The sequence below is a fragment of the Dama dama genome, chromosome 11 (assembly GCF_033118175.1).
Source record: "Dama dama isolate Ldn47 chromosome 11, ASM3311817v1, whole genome shotgun sequence".
Lineage (NCBI taxonomy): Eukaryota > Metazoa > Chordata > Mammalia > Artiodactyla > Cervidae > Dama > Dama dama.
Window position 1 is genome coordinate 38,336,489 of NC_083691.1, and position 14,211 is coordinate 38,350,699.

The following is a 14,211-nucleotide window of genomic DNA, read 5'->3' on the forward strand; positions in this document are numbered from 1 at the left end:
TTTAAACCCAATATTATAGACATATGTCTGTAGTATGTCCTGGGTTGGACTTGTCAAGTGGACAAAAGGATAGAGGAAATGACAAGGGGGCAGAGGAGCGACAGGAGACCGAGACAAAGAATGAGAGAAAGAGACAAACAGAGAAAAGTGGGAAAGAGAAGGAGAGGCATAGGAGAGGCAACCCATCAAACGTAGGTCTTAAAAACAACAAGAAAACAAGGGCAATTCCTTTCAACGACAGATACTAATAAATCTCAAATTGTTCTAGGGGATATCAACCCATTCTTTTCAAAATATTAGGGCATTTCCTTCTAAAAGAGTTTGTTCTACTACCATATGACCCAGAAATTCCACTCCTGGGTATTTATAAAAAAACAAAACAAAAACACTAATTTGAAAAGATGCAAATACTTCAGTGTTCATAGCAGCATTATTTACAATTACCAAGATATGGAAGCAACTTAAACATCCATCAACAGAATAATGGATAAAGAAAATGTGGTATATATATATATACCATGGGATACTACTCAGCCATAAAAAAAAGTATGAAATTCTGTCATTTGCAGCAAGATGGATGAACTTGGAGGGCGTTATACAAAGTAAAATAAGTCAGAGAAAGGTAATTGTTGTATGATATTGCTTACAGAAAACATCTAAAAAATACAACAGACTAGTGGATATAATAAAAAAAAAAGAGAAGCAAACTCATAGAAAACAAACTAGTGGTTACTAGTAGGGAGAAGGAAGTAGAGAGAGACAATAAGGGGTAGAGGATTAAGTGGGACAAACTATTGGGTATAAAATAAGCTACAAGGATATATTGTACAACATGGGGAAGATAGCCAATATTTTATAATAGCTATATATATGGAGTACAACCTTTAGAAACTGTGAATCACTATATTGAACACCTATAATTTACGTACTAATGTACATCAAATAAGTTCAATTTCTTTTAGATGTCAGAAAACATAGTCCCAATTTTATTTGTTTTTTCATTTACTATTTTTTATTTGAGCATTATTGCTTTATAATTTTGTGTTAGTTTCTGCTGTATAGCAAAGTGAATCAGCTGTACGTATACATATACCCCCCCTTTTTAGCCTCCCTCCCCCCACCCTGCACCCCACCCCTCTAGGTCACCACAGAGCACTGGGCTGAGCCCCCCACATCATACAGCAGCCTTCCACTGACTATCTATTTTACACACGTTCGTGTGCATATGTCAGTGCTACTCTCCCAAGTCATCCCACCCTTCGCTTCCTCCACTGTGTCCACATGTCCCTTCTCTATGTCTATGTCTTTATTCCTGCCCGGCAATAGGTTCATCTGTTTTAAAAAAACTTTTAAAAAGAACCTGTTATATCTGCCCAGCTAGGCCCAAACCTGTATTTTCTTTCATAGCAACAGAATACTTCCAAAGTTCCTCTGTTTCCAGTTTCTTGAACCCACCTTAAAATTACCCAGTCTCACTTTTTTTATGCTTTGGAAAAACCTGATTCTGTAGCCTGGCATGCTACAGTCCATGGAGTCTCAAAGAGTCAGACATGACTTAGTGACTCAACAATGACAACAAACCTGATTCTGAATCCATCTTATCATTGGGTCATCAACAGCTCTTCTGGTCTCAGTCCATGGAAGCACTGGCTATTGAGGAACATCCAGATGTTTCCAGAAGTAAAATGGGCAGTAAAAAGCCCTCAGGGCAGAACTAAAGAATCCCAAAGGAATCACCATATCCCTTTGAAGTAAAACAAGACTCTACTATCATTTCTGCTTCACAGATAAATGAAGCCCAGAGGTGCAACAGGCCTTGCCCATTGGTACCCAGTAAGTGCTAAGTCACTTCAGTCATGTTCAACTATTTGCAACTCTATGGACTATAGCCCACCAGGCTCCTCCTTACCCTGGGATTTTCCAGGCAAGAATACTGGAGTGGGTTGCCATTTCCTACTCTAGGGGATCATCCTGACTCAGGGATCGAACCCGCGTCTCTTATATCACCTGCATTGGCAGGCAGCTTCTTTACCACTAGCACCACGTGGGAAGCCCATAAATTACCCAGTAAGTTACCACCAAACTCAGGGCAAGGCTACAGATCTTTCTCTCAAGAGTCTCCATCAGCCCATAGTGCTTCAAACTTGACCTTGGCCAAAATTCATCTGGTGTCTTCCATCATGCCTACACTCCAGTCTGAGAGAACATGCCTTTCAGTTCACACTCATTCCTGAGAGACTCATTTGGTTGCATCATGGCAACAATTAAGAAATACCCAGATCTTGATGTTTCTAAATAACCAGAGCTTCTATGACTGGTCTTTCTGATCAGAAAAGCTGATGACAAGATGGATTCAGAAGTAGGTTATCTCAAAGGCTAAGGAAAGTGAGGCTGAGTGAGATTAAGATAGATTTGAGAGACAAGAACCTCAGGGAATTTGAAAGTTCTTGTTGTCCTACAAACAAATGAGTGTTTAGACACATTGGTGCTGGGAAGAGCTGTCTTTGAGAGAAACTATTTGACATTAATACAAAGCCCAAGAACAGCAGCTCTGCCCTCAGACACACACTTTCTCTGACTTAAACAGTCTGTTCAGCATGTGTCACCTAATGAACTGTTTCTCTTGTTAGAGAGGAACCTGCCTTCTTTTCTTCCCTTGCCTAAGGAACTCCTAGCCAGCCTTTAAAGTCAAAGTTTAATTACTCAGTTGTGTCCAACTCTTTGTGACCTCCTAGACTGTAGCCCGCCAGGCTCCTCTGTCCACAGAATTCTACAGGTAAGAATACTAGAGTGGGTAGCCATTACCTTCTCCAGGGGATCTTCCCCACCGAGCGATCAAACTCCAGGTCTCCCTCATTGCAAGCGGATTCTTTCCCATCTGAGCCATCAGAGAAGCCCATCCTTCAAAATCTAGTACAGATGATATTCTAGGGATGCTTCCTTCACATCTCCCCTCCCACTCCAAACTAGTGGGGAGTCTTTTTTTTAAATCTCTTAACATTCTATCCTTACCTCTATGGAAGCAGGAGCTAAATTATCCTGAACATTGTTTTCCTTATCATTAAAACTAATGATTAATTAAATTAACTAATTAATTTATTAATTAATTAGTTAAAACTAATTAATTTAATTAACCAATAATTAATTAAAACTAAATCATTAAAAAGTAGTATCATTAACTACTTAATACTAAAACAAAAATACAAAGCTAAAGCCTTGATCTTCTACATGCACAAATCTCAGGAAAGCCAGCTTTCCTGTTGTTTGCATGAAAACTTTGGAGTCAACCTTGACTTCTCTTTGCTACCTCTAATCTGTCAGCAAATGAAGTACTCTCTGCCTTCAAAATGTGTCCAGAAATTGCTTATTTCTCACCCCCTTCATCGTCTCTATAACTCAGTTGTATAATTGCAATAACCTCCTCTGCTGCTCCTGCTATGTCTTTGCCACTTTTTAGCCTCAACTCAAAAGAGTTTTAAAACAAAAGTCAGATCATGTTACTTCTCCGATCAAACCTCCCAATGGCTTTCCATCCTTCCATCACAAAAATCAAACTTTGCACAGTTACCGACCAGTGCCTGTGAAACTTGGGCCCACCCCTGACCAGATCGTCTCCTCTTCTCCCCTCTCAGCACTCCACTGTAACCACCTTGGCCTCTTTGTTGTTTCCTGAACGTAAGAAATAGGCTCAGAGACTTGGCACCGGCTGCTCCTTTTCCCTGGAATGCTCTTCCTCCAGATACACACTTGGCTCATGCCTTCACTTCCTTCAGATCTTGGCTCAAAATAAGTCACCTTCTCAGTGATGTCTATTCTGCCTGCTCTCCTTCAAATGATGAATCAACAGTTGCCATCCCCACCTCACCCAGAACTTCCTCTCTCTTAATTTGCTTTCTTCTTATAGCACTGATCCCATCATAAAACTATACAATGTACTCATTTATTTGGCTTGGTGTCAGTCTCCCCCCATTGATTCTAAGCTGCTTACAGGCTGTTTCATTCATTGCTGGGTTCCCAGTTCCTACATAGCAAGTGCTCAATAAATTTGGTGTCACATCTCAGAAAGCAGTATGAGAATTAAATCCTACATATTCCACAGAAGGAATAGCCCCCTCTACCTGATGATCCCCTTTGGGTGGGAGATTGTTCTTCTGCTTGAGTTAAGTAGGGAAGGGAAGCCTGCCTCAAATCTTTGCTTGCTCCAAATAAAGAAAAACAGAGCATAACAACAATGGAACTCTTCTCTGTGGGCTTTGTACAGCTAACACTGGTGATCAAAGAGAGGGGAGGCCATTTCTTATGACAGGGTTGGCCCCTGAGAATCATCTCGTACAAAAAGATGACCAAAAAGGAACTAAAAATTCTCTACATTGTAACAGAAAGCATTGTCTTATTTCAGGTTGGGTGAATGATGACATGTTTGGGAAAATAGCTCCCTACCTTACTATTGCTTTATAAGTGTTGTTTTTCCTTATGTGATGAGTGTGTGTGCACCTACCTACATGTGTGAATCTGCCCAAGAATTGCCCCAGCAGCCCAGGAGACAACTGCAAATATAAGTTACGATGAGAGGACAGATCTTCACCCTACGCTAGCACAGCAGTGTCCAAAGGCACTGGATTCGTGGTGCAAAGCCCACAGTAAATTTCTAGATGGAGCTCTCAGTAAGGTCACCCTATATTGAAAAATCAGGCTGTGGGACACAAGTTATCATACGTGGCTGTGTCTCATGATTTGTGCTGGGAAAGGGGCCCTAGACAGAGAATAAACTTTGTGGGAAAGGGGTGGAGTTCTCCCAGAAAGCAGAGATTGGAAAAGTAGGCTCTTCCTTTCAGAAGGAAGAAAAATGGATAGCTCCTCAGATAAAAATCAAGGGAAGGCCCATGAGGTGGCCACTTAGGAAGAGCTGAACTTTAAAAAAAAATCCTATTTTTCTTTGTTTTCTATAAACAGTCATAGCCAGTTTGGAGATTGATTTCTGAATTTTACAATTTCCTCTAGTTATTGCCAAAACATCAAACACTGACATGACACCGTTACCAGGCACTATACCAAGTGTGACATATATATTTGTTTACTTAATCCTCACTATCATCATCACTGCCCCTATTTCACAGGTAAAGAAACAGAGGCAAGGAGAAATTAAATAATTAAATTCAATAACTGATCACAATTACACACATAGCAGGGGATTCCCTGATGGCTCAGATGGTAAAGAATCTGCCTGCAATGCAGGAGACCCAGGTTCAATCCCTGGGTCAGGAAGATCCCCTGGAGAAGGGAAAGGCAATCCACTCCAGTATTCTTGCCTGGAGAATTCCATGGACCTGGTGAAGTCACAAAGAGTTGAACATGACTGAGCGACTTTCACTTTACTCTATGATACACAGAGCAAATGGCAGGGCCAGATGTGATCCCAGGCAGGCTGGCTCCAGATAGTGCACGTCTACGTCTCTGCTGTACTGCCTTCCCCCTCAAGTTTCTTATGCCTAGGACTGATTTGTGTGAGGGTTAAAAAGAGAATTAAGGGAAGGGGCACTCAGGGGACTTGGGGCCTCTCCTGCTGTGTCACCATGGCAGCAGCAAAATCTGGCTGCAGAGCTAGACCAGCAACCCTGGAGTTCCTGGTGGGGCAAGAGATGGGCAGAAGCAGCTTCAGTGTGACACATCAACTCCCCTTGACACAAACTGAGACAAATACCCCTGTTCCCTACATGCGTTCGAGGAAGGTAACTCTTGATTAGAAAGAGGCATCTCCAGTGTGCTGTTAACTTCTGTAATAAGTGAATTACAGCACCTGACACGTAATAAGTACTCAGGAAGTTGAAGCTGTCATTTCTTATCAGGTCACATTGCACCATATAAGACTGCTGACTATCGACCATTTTTGACCTACCAACACACAGTTTCTCATGGTTTGATTTATACTTTGTTCATTTTATTGTCCCACTCACCTTCAAAGCTAAGCTCCTTTTCATGTTGTTGCTTAGTTGCTAAGTCAAGTTCAATATTTTTGCCACCCCATGGACTGTAGCTTGCCAAGCTCCTTTATCCATGGGATTTCCCAGGCAAGAATACTGGAGTGGGTTGCCATTTCCTTCTCCAGGGGATCTTCCTGACCCAGGAATTGATCCTGTGTCTCCTGCATTGGCAGGCAGATTCTTTACCAACCACTAAGCCACTAGGGAATCTCCCTTTTAGTTAGCGAGGGTGATATACTTTCAGATCAGTGTCCCAGTGCCTAGTGAATACCTGGCTCCAAGCAGGTGCCCATGAAATGCTTAGAGAGCTGAATCAGATGCACATCCACTTAGTTTCCATGTTATCAATGAACTAGTATAGGATCATTAACTATATAGAGAACTATTATGCATTCTTACTAGGTTGGTTGGCTAGCTGGTTGACAGACTCACTGAATATAGCCTTGACTTCTGGGATCAGAAATAACACAGGAATGTAAGGAACATCTCTCCCACTTTTTGTCACCTACCTGGAATGACTTCAAAGACAAACTTCCCCGCTTCTTCTGGATTTGTGGCGATCTCCTTGATTGTACTTCCAGGTAGATACATGCAGCCCTGAAAGATTGAAAGTGAGGCCTTTAAGATAAACAGAAATGTCATCAGCTTCGAACTAAACTTAAGTTGGAGGACAGGCAGGATAGTGATGGGCTGGTGGAGAGGAACATGAAAGCTAGCAACTCAGCTTCAAACGGGGCCCTTCGGCTGTCCAGACCTTAGTCAAATTAAGTGGCAGCTATGTGAGCACAAGGGAGGTGCCTGAGGAGACAAAGAGGACGAGGTCTTGACCAGAGAATGAGCTGAGAGGGTGCTATCAACAACCTGTGTCTCTTCCTACTTTTCCAAGAGCCCAAATTCATGGCCAAATCAGACACCTGATCTCTGTGGAGGCCATGTTGAGACTGGGGGAATCCTACCACCTGCCAGGTCACCAGAGGGGGCACTGAGGACTGAACCAAGGTCATCAAGGAGATGTAGTACTCAGCAGCAAGAGCTTCTAAGCAGCACACTCCAGGAGTCTGTGCCTTTGCTAAGCACTTCAACTGTGTATTATTCACTTAGTCCTTTCATCAATTCTCCAAGTAAAGTATTGCTACACAAATTCACAAGTGAGGAAATGGGATCAGAATGGTTCTGTGATTTGCCCAATGTCACAGAACTAGGAAGTGGCAGAAATTCATCTCAGAAGTGAGTTCACAGCCTGTGCTCTTCACCATCACAGCTGAGGTGCTGAGACCCTTCAGCATAATGTCCCTTGAAGGGACAGGGGAGGAGGATCATGGATTCCCAGGGCGGGCAGGCGGGGGAGTTGACGAGTGAGGGTAGAACTTGTGACCTTACACATGAAAATGTCATCAGAAAAACAAGTCACTTCCACCACGTGTACACTCACTGTTTTACCACTGACGGTGCACCGTCACATGCAGTATCTCCTTAGACCTCAGAACAACCCCCAAAGCAGGGCAGGATGACCACACGCATTTTACAGATGAGGAAACCAATGCTTTCAAAGTCTAAGTAACTGCAGGAAAGGACATAACTAATTTGTCTTGGAGTTACTCCCTCATAATTTACATCTCACTGACTGTAATAGGTAGTGTATCTGATTCAGAGTTGAGTAAACAGGGACATCTTATTTCTAGAACAAACCACGGATGAAAGGATTGGCAACAGAGAAGTTATAAAGGAAGAGTCTTAAGCAACTCTTATATCAGCTCAGAATCCCGAAAGAATAAATGTTCCTTGGGGGTCTAGAAATGAAAATGTCTAAGACTGAGAAACAGAGTAGAAAAAAAATTAAGAAGAAGAGGAAGAGGAGGGGGAGGAGAGAAAGGGGAAGAGGAGAAGGAGGGGGAGGAGGGAGGCAGGGGAAGGAGGAAAATAAAAAATATCTGCCTATACTTCTCTAATTTTATTATTTAAAAATAGCCACCACCTACACACTCCTCATTATCTTTAAATATCAGTGGCCTCAGGAAAAAATTGACCCTGAGATTATGCTGCTGGATAGTATATGCAGGACTTTTAACACAGATCCCAGCACCAAGTAACTGTTCAATAAATGGTACTTACGCATTTTGTATTTTATTTTTACTCTATTTGGATTAAATTTATCAAATAATAGTTTAGAGGTGTACTTAGGAGAGACAGATATCTCTAAAATGACATTTTATTTTTCTTCTTATTAGGCAGTGCTCAATTAAATTAAATAACCAAAAAAACAAGTGATATGAACTTTCAATGAAATATTTTGCATTAAAAATAAAGATAGTACTATTCAGAATTCATCATTTTCTAATTCTTTTTTCTTTTTTTTTTCCTTGCAGTTCTCCTGAGACACAAGTGACATACCACACTGTCCAAGTTCAAGGTACACAGCACAATGATTTGACCCACAAACATCATGAAATGATCACTGTAATAAGTCTGGTGAACACCCATCATCTCATATAAATATAAAAAAAATTTCTATTTACCTAATGATTTGCTATATTTTACTATCATTTTTCTTCATATAGTTATTTACATTTAATCAATCTGTGTGGTAGAAATAGCGTCTAACACTGTGCTACATACTTCCGTTCTCAATTCTGAGTTCAGGGATGCTGGTAGCTTGAATCAGCCATGGTGGGAGTATTTACACCACAGAAATTGGCAAGTGCTTCGTCCAAAATAGTTCCTCTACCAGCAGGCTGTCGGTTAAATACTTCCCAGCATGCCCCCGATAGGCAGCCACCTGTTCTGACTTCAGAGAAAGCAGATGAAGCAATGGGACAGCTACGCCAGGATTGTCTAAAACCATCATGGTAGCAGAGACTTGAGAGCAATTCACTGAGATTCTGTTTTAAACAACTTCCTTGACAAAGAAACTTTTGGAATGAGTTATAGAAAACTAGGTCATGGACTTACAGGGCATTATACTGTTAGAGCTGGACAGACCTTTCTGAGAACTCAGAGGAAAAAATGTACAGACTGCCTTCTCCCAAACCCCCCCTGGAAGAGCATAAATAAGAGTCCATTACACAGGGCTCTGTAATTTACTTAATCATTCTCCTTTGTCAGACACTTCATCCAATGTTTCTCATTACAAACAGCACTGCACATATCTGATTTCTTTTGAAGAGCTTCTTAAAACCAGAATGACAGGGTCATTCTGGATATGATATTTTTGGCTCTTAGAAATCTAGCCAAATTGCTTTCTAGAAAGGCTGCACGTACTCATCATCAGTATACATGAGGGCCTTTTTCATATCATTGCACTAATATGATTGCAGCATTTTTGTGTCTTGAGTTTTTAGGAATGTGTGTTCTTTTTAAATTTATAACTAATTTATATTTTAGTCATAGAGAAAGAGAAAATTAAAGTTTTGTGTAACTCTAGTACTCAGATAACTCAGTTACACCTCTGTGTATTTCTTTCCAAGTCTTTTCCCATAAAGTATAGATTCATGATTCTTTTTTCCCTCAAAAATGTGATTAGCATATAAATCATCCTCTGCTGTTAACTGTTTTTTTTCAAAGCAGTTAAATTATCAATGTCTTTAATTTTCAAAAAGTATCCATTTCGGCATCAACAGCTGAATTATATTCTATTGTATAAATATATAGAAGTTCCCTGATATAACTTAGCCCCTTTTGCTATATATTCTTTCTTTTTCACTATTATAAACCCCTACATTAGGAATGCAGGGCCAAAGAATTTGCATTTTTAAAGAGGTATATTACTCTCCCCAAAGGTTGTACAGATTCTCATTTCTACTAATTGTGCATGAGAATTCCTGTTCCCTAGTCTTCACTAATATTGGAATTTCTAGAAAATCTTTGCCGGTTTTATAAAAGGACAATGATATCTCATTAACTTCCATTGTATGTCTTTAATTACGACTGAGAGTGAAATTTTTTTACATATGCCTTTTGGCTATTACATTTCTTTGGGAAGTTGTCTGTTTAAGTCCTTTGCTCATTTTCCTATTGCTGTTTCTTATAGGTTTGAGAGTACTTTAGATATGAAGAATATTTACCAGATGTATATGAATGGTTTTTCCTGTTTATTCCTTGCCTTTTCACCTTATTATTTTGGTTTTTAAGGTAGAGACATTTCTATTTATGCAATTAAAATCAGCTTAAGAAATTAAAATGTGCTTAAGAAGCACCTGCTTCCCAAAGATCATGCAGGTAATTACACTTTCTTCTTGGATCTTTATGAACTTGTTTTCACATGTAAGTCTTTAACCCATCCAGCATCATGAATGGTGTGAAACATAGGGTGGAAATAGACCTTTATTTTTTCCCATGAATTTAGTTCATATCTTTCATTTCACTTTAAGATATTTGCAATGTCTATGAATCCCAAAACAATTTTAAATGATAGTATAATAAAAATTCTTTAGTTTGTATAGATTTTTCTTTATCTGAAATAATGATGGATATATGAAAAGTCTACAAGATGTCCACTTAATTCTTATTTGTTACGGTAATATAGAAACATCAGCCCAAATTCTCAATGAATTTCTAGGATGAAATTGGTTAAAAAATTATAGAATGTCCACACAAGAAATTATTTTGCCACCACTAAGAATTACATTGTAGAAGAATATTTAATAATAAGGGACAACATTCATGACATATTGTTAATTTTTAATTAAAATATTATTATACTAATTTTGCATTTAGAATAGATATTTCTAAATGTGTATGCATAGAAAAAACTGGAAGAATTGAGGATTTGGGTAGCTATTTCTTCCTGATGGGATAATTTTTATTTTCTACTTTCTGATTTTCTGCATCCTCCAAATTTCCTACCATGTTCCCATATGTCTTTTGTAGTCAAAATGTTCATACCCATATAATGTAAAATATTCTAAGAAATTATATTTTATTACTAAAAGCTTTTTTAAAAAACTTTTTATATCTGAAATGAGTTTTGAATTTTATCAGATTCTCTTTTCGGCTGTCTCTTTAGGGGTTGTGTAATTTTTCTCATTTGACTTCTTGATCTTGACTTATTGGCTTGATATATTAATAGGCTTCCTAAAAAATAAGCCACACTTGTCATCCTAGAAGTAGCTTTACTAATTTAATCCTGAGAGGATTCTGAGTTTCCTCCTCCCAAGGTAAGGGAGAAAAGTTAGGACCATCAATAATTTATTTTACCCTTTGACATCAGTTTATGCTTTTACAAAACAACTTTTTACATGTGCTTCATATAATCCTGTGACAGATGACTGTCTTATTTTACAAAAGAAGAAAGAGGGGTCTAGAAAAATTAAATAATTACATGGCCGGATGGTAGTAGAACCAAACATAAGCTCCCCCCACTACACCTGAGTGAAGTAAGTCTCACTGAACTGCCCTTTCTGCTAATTTGAGAAGGCCGACGCATTGCTATCTCCCTTACTCTTTGCAGATGGGAAGACTTCCTGCCTCACTATTAATGCACTAGGAATTCCATCTTAGCCTGTAATTGCTTGACTCTGATGGGATCTGTTTGTCAAGTGAAGAAAGTCTGGTTACTACACACAGGACACTGATCAAGAACTCAGTCAGTGATGGGGTCTCCAGCCCTTCTCCAGCCTCTGCAGGAACAAACACTCCCAGCCCTCTGGGTGGAGGGTCAACCAGGCACTGCCCATGTGTCAGAGCCGCAAGCCTGCCCTTAGAGAGAACCGCCCTGTTCCAAAAGAACCTTCTCATTTCTTTACATACCCTGTCACCCACTTCCATCATCTTCACTCTTCTTGGGGATTTTTTCCCTGCCTCCAGAAGGTTCTAGAGTCTGTTCTCCCTAGTAAACCCCTTCCGGCCAAGCCTACTCCTTCCCCTCCACCACTCTAGGAGAGGGTGTCCAGCCCTCCTGGTTGCCTTAAGACATACAATTTACATCTGGGGCCTCTCAGCTGTTACTAACATCTCCTTTTGCTCTCATTCATCACAATGGCCATGAGGCCAGAAGAAAAGACCCAAGCCCAAGATTTAGGATCAAAGCCCTCTCTAGCCCCATCCACTCCACCTGGAAGTCCCGTTTACTGTACTTTCAAAGTATATCAGGCTGGTCATTTTCCTGCAGCCCCCAACTCCTATTGAGATTTTAAACATTATAGCCTCTCATCTAAATCACCCTTACGCCTCTTCACTTCCGCCTTGGATCTATATTGGAACATGGTAGCCAGAGCCATCTTTTTACAACACAGACCAAGAATGACCCCTTTCTGCTGGAAACCTTGTTAGGCCTCCCATTTACCTCGGTACAAATGCTCAAGTCCTCACAGGGGCCTACCACCCCCTTTGCAGTTTGCACCCCCACCTCCTGCCCTCTCCTCTCTGACTTCATCCCCTCTGATACTCTCATTCTCTTACCCTTACATCCCCACTCTGCCCTGCTTGCTATTTCCCACATATATCAGACATACTCTATCTCAGGCCTCAGGGCCTTTGCACTGGCTGTCCCTGCCACCTGGAGTGCTATATCCCCAGAGATCTGCCTGGCCAATTACCACTCCTCTTTAATCTTTGCTCAGATGTCTCCCTCTTCAGGAAATCATTCTGACCACCCTTCTTGAAATAGTACCACCTCCCTCAAATGACCAATCTCCCTAGCCCACTCTATATTTTCCTCATAGAAATAGTCATTTTCTAACAAACCACATACTTTTCTTAATAATTATGTTTATTTTCTGTCTTCCCCACCCCATCTTCTAAGTTTCACATGGCAGGGTATTGTCTTTTTTAATCTGTTTTACTCACTGGGGTTATTTCAATTCCCCAGAACAGTGCCTGGTGCAAAGTAGATGCTCAACAAATACTGATTGAACAGACAAATAAATCAAAATCTCAGACCAATTTTCCTGAACCCAAATCAACCCTCCCTGAGCCCTTGTGCTCTGCATCCCCATCAAGACCACGCTGTCAGGAGTCCCCTTCTCTGTTCACCTAAAACCATCACAGCATTGTTAATCGGCTATACCCCAATACAAAACAAAAAGTTAAAAAGAAAAGGCCATAGCTGCCAGGCTTGACTTAGTGCTGTAGGCTGTCTCTTTAGGGGTTGTGTAATTTTTCTCATTTGACTTCTTGATCTTGACTTATTGGCTTGATACATTAATAGGTTTCCTAAAAAATAAGCCACACTTGTCATCCTAGAAGTAGCTTTACTAATTTAATCCTGAGAGGATTCTGAGTTTCCTCCTCCCAAGGTAAGGGAGAAAAGTTAGGACCATCAATAATTTATTTTACCCTTTGACATCAGTTTATGCTTTTACAAAACAACTTTTTACACGTGCTTCATATAATCCTGTGACAGATGACTGTCTTATTTTACAAAAGAAGAAAGAGGGGTCTAGAAAAATTAAATAATTACATGGCCGGATGGTAGTAGAACCAAACATAAGCTCCCCCCACTACACCTGAGTGAAGTAAGTCTCACTGAGCTGCCCTTTCTGCTAATTTGAGAAGGCCGACGCATTGCTATCTCCCTTACTCTTTGCAGATGGGAAGACTTCCTGCCTCACTATTAATGCACTAGGAATTCCATCTTAGCCTGTAATTGCTTGACTCTGATGGGATCTGTTTGTCAAGTGAAGAAAGTCTGGTTACTACACACAGGACACTGATCAAGAACTCAGTCAGTGATGGGGTCTCCAGCCCTTCTCCAGCCTCTGCAGGAACAAACACTCCCAGCCCTCTGGGTGGAGGGCCTCTGGGTGCTGGGGCTTTAGGAAGAGCCCCAGTGATCATCTTGGGGCTCCGTGGGGGAATCATCACCCTGTCATCTCTGAAGCCCAGTTTATATTATCTTGACAAGGGTGAGAAAGACAGAGAGAAGTCCTTTCGAATGGACAGGATGTTATCCTAGTGAGAAGCCCCCTGTGAGTTTATAGGACTCTCCGGCGCTCTATCCGCCTCCCACGCCCGGGAGGGGACCGCTGTAGGAAGAAGGGCAAATAGCCTGGTTGGTACCTGTGGCTTTACGTCCTCCTCGTCCTTGTAGTAATAAAGCTGCTGCGCCCTCAGCACGAAGTACCTCTGCTGCCAGTTTTTCACGATGGACCTCTGCTTCTTCAGCCAGCCCATCTTGATGGGTCTTTCCAGCGGGTTGGGGGTGGATGCAGGGTGAAAGGCCGCCATCTGCTCTCCGGTCATCACGCTCCTTGACCGAGCTGTAGAGAGGGACAGACAGACGGGCTGACCTGGA

The 14,211-nt window shown here is 40.9% G+C and overlaps 1 protein-coding gene across 3 annotated transcripts in view; it reads right to left on the reverse strand.

Moving 5' to 3' along the window:
• ARHGAP25 (Rho GTPase activating protein 25) overlaps positions 1-14,211 on the reverse strand; it is an 89,441-nt gene that overhangs the window by 33,823 nt on the left and 41,407 nt on the right. For all 3 annotated transcript variants that reach the window (XM_061155151.1, XM_061155150.1, XM_061155149.1), the window contains exons 2-3: positions 13,977-14,176; positions 6,491-6,578 (exon numbers count right to left, since the gene is read on the reverse strand). In XM_061155151.1, the coding sequence (XP_061011134.1) occupies positions 6,491-6,578; positions 13,977-14,176 (288 nt within the window). The remainder of the gene's footprint in view (positions 1-6,490; positions 6,579-13,976; positions 14,177-14,211) is intronic.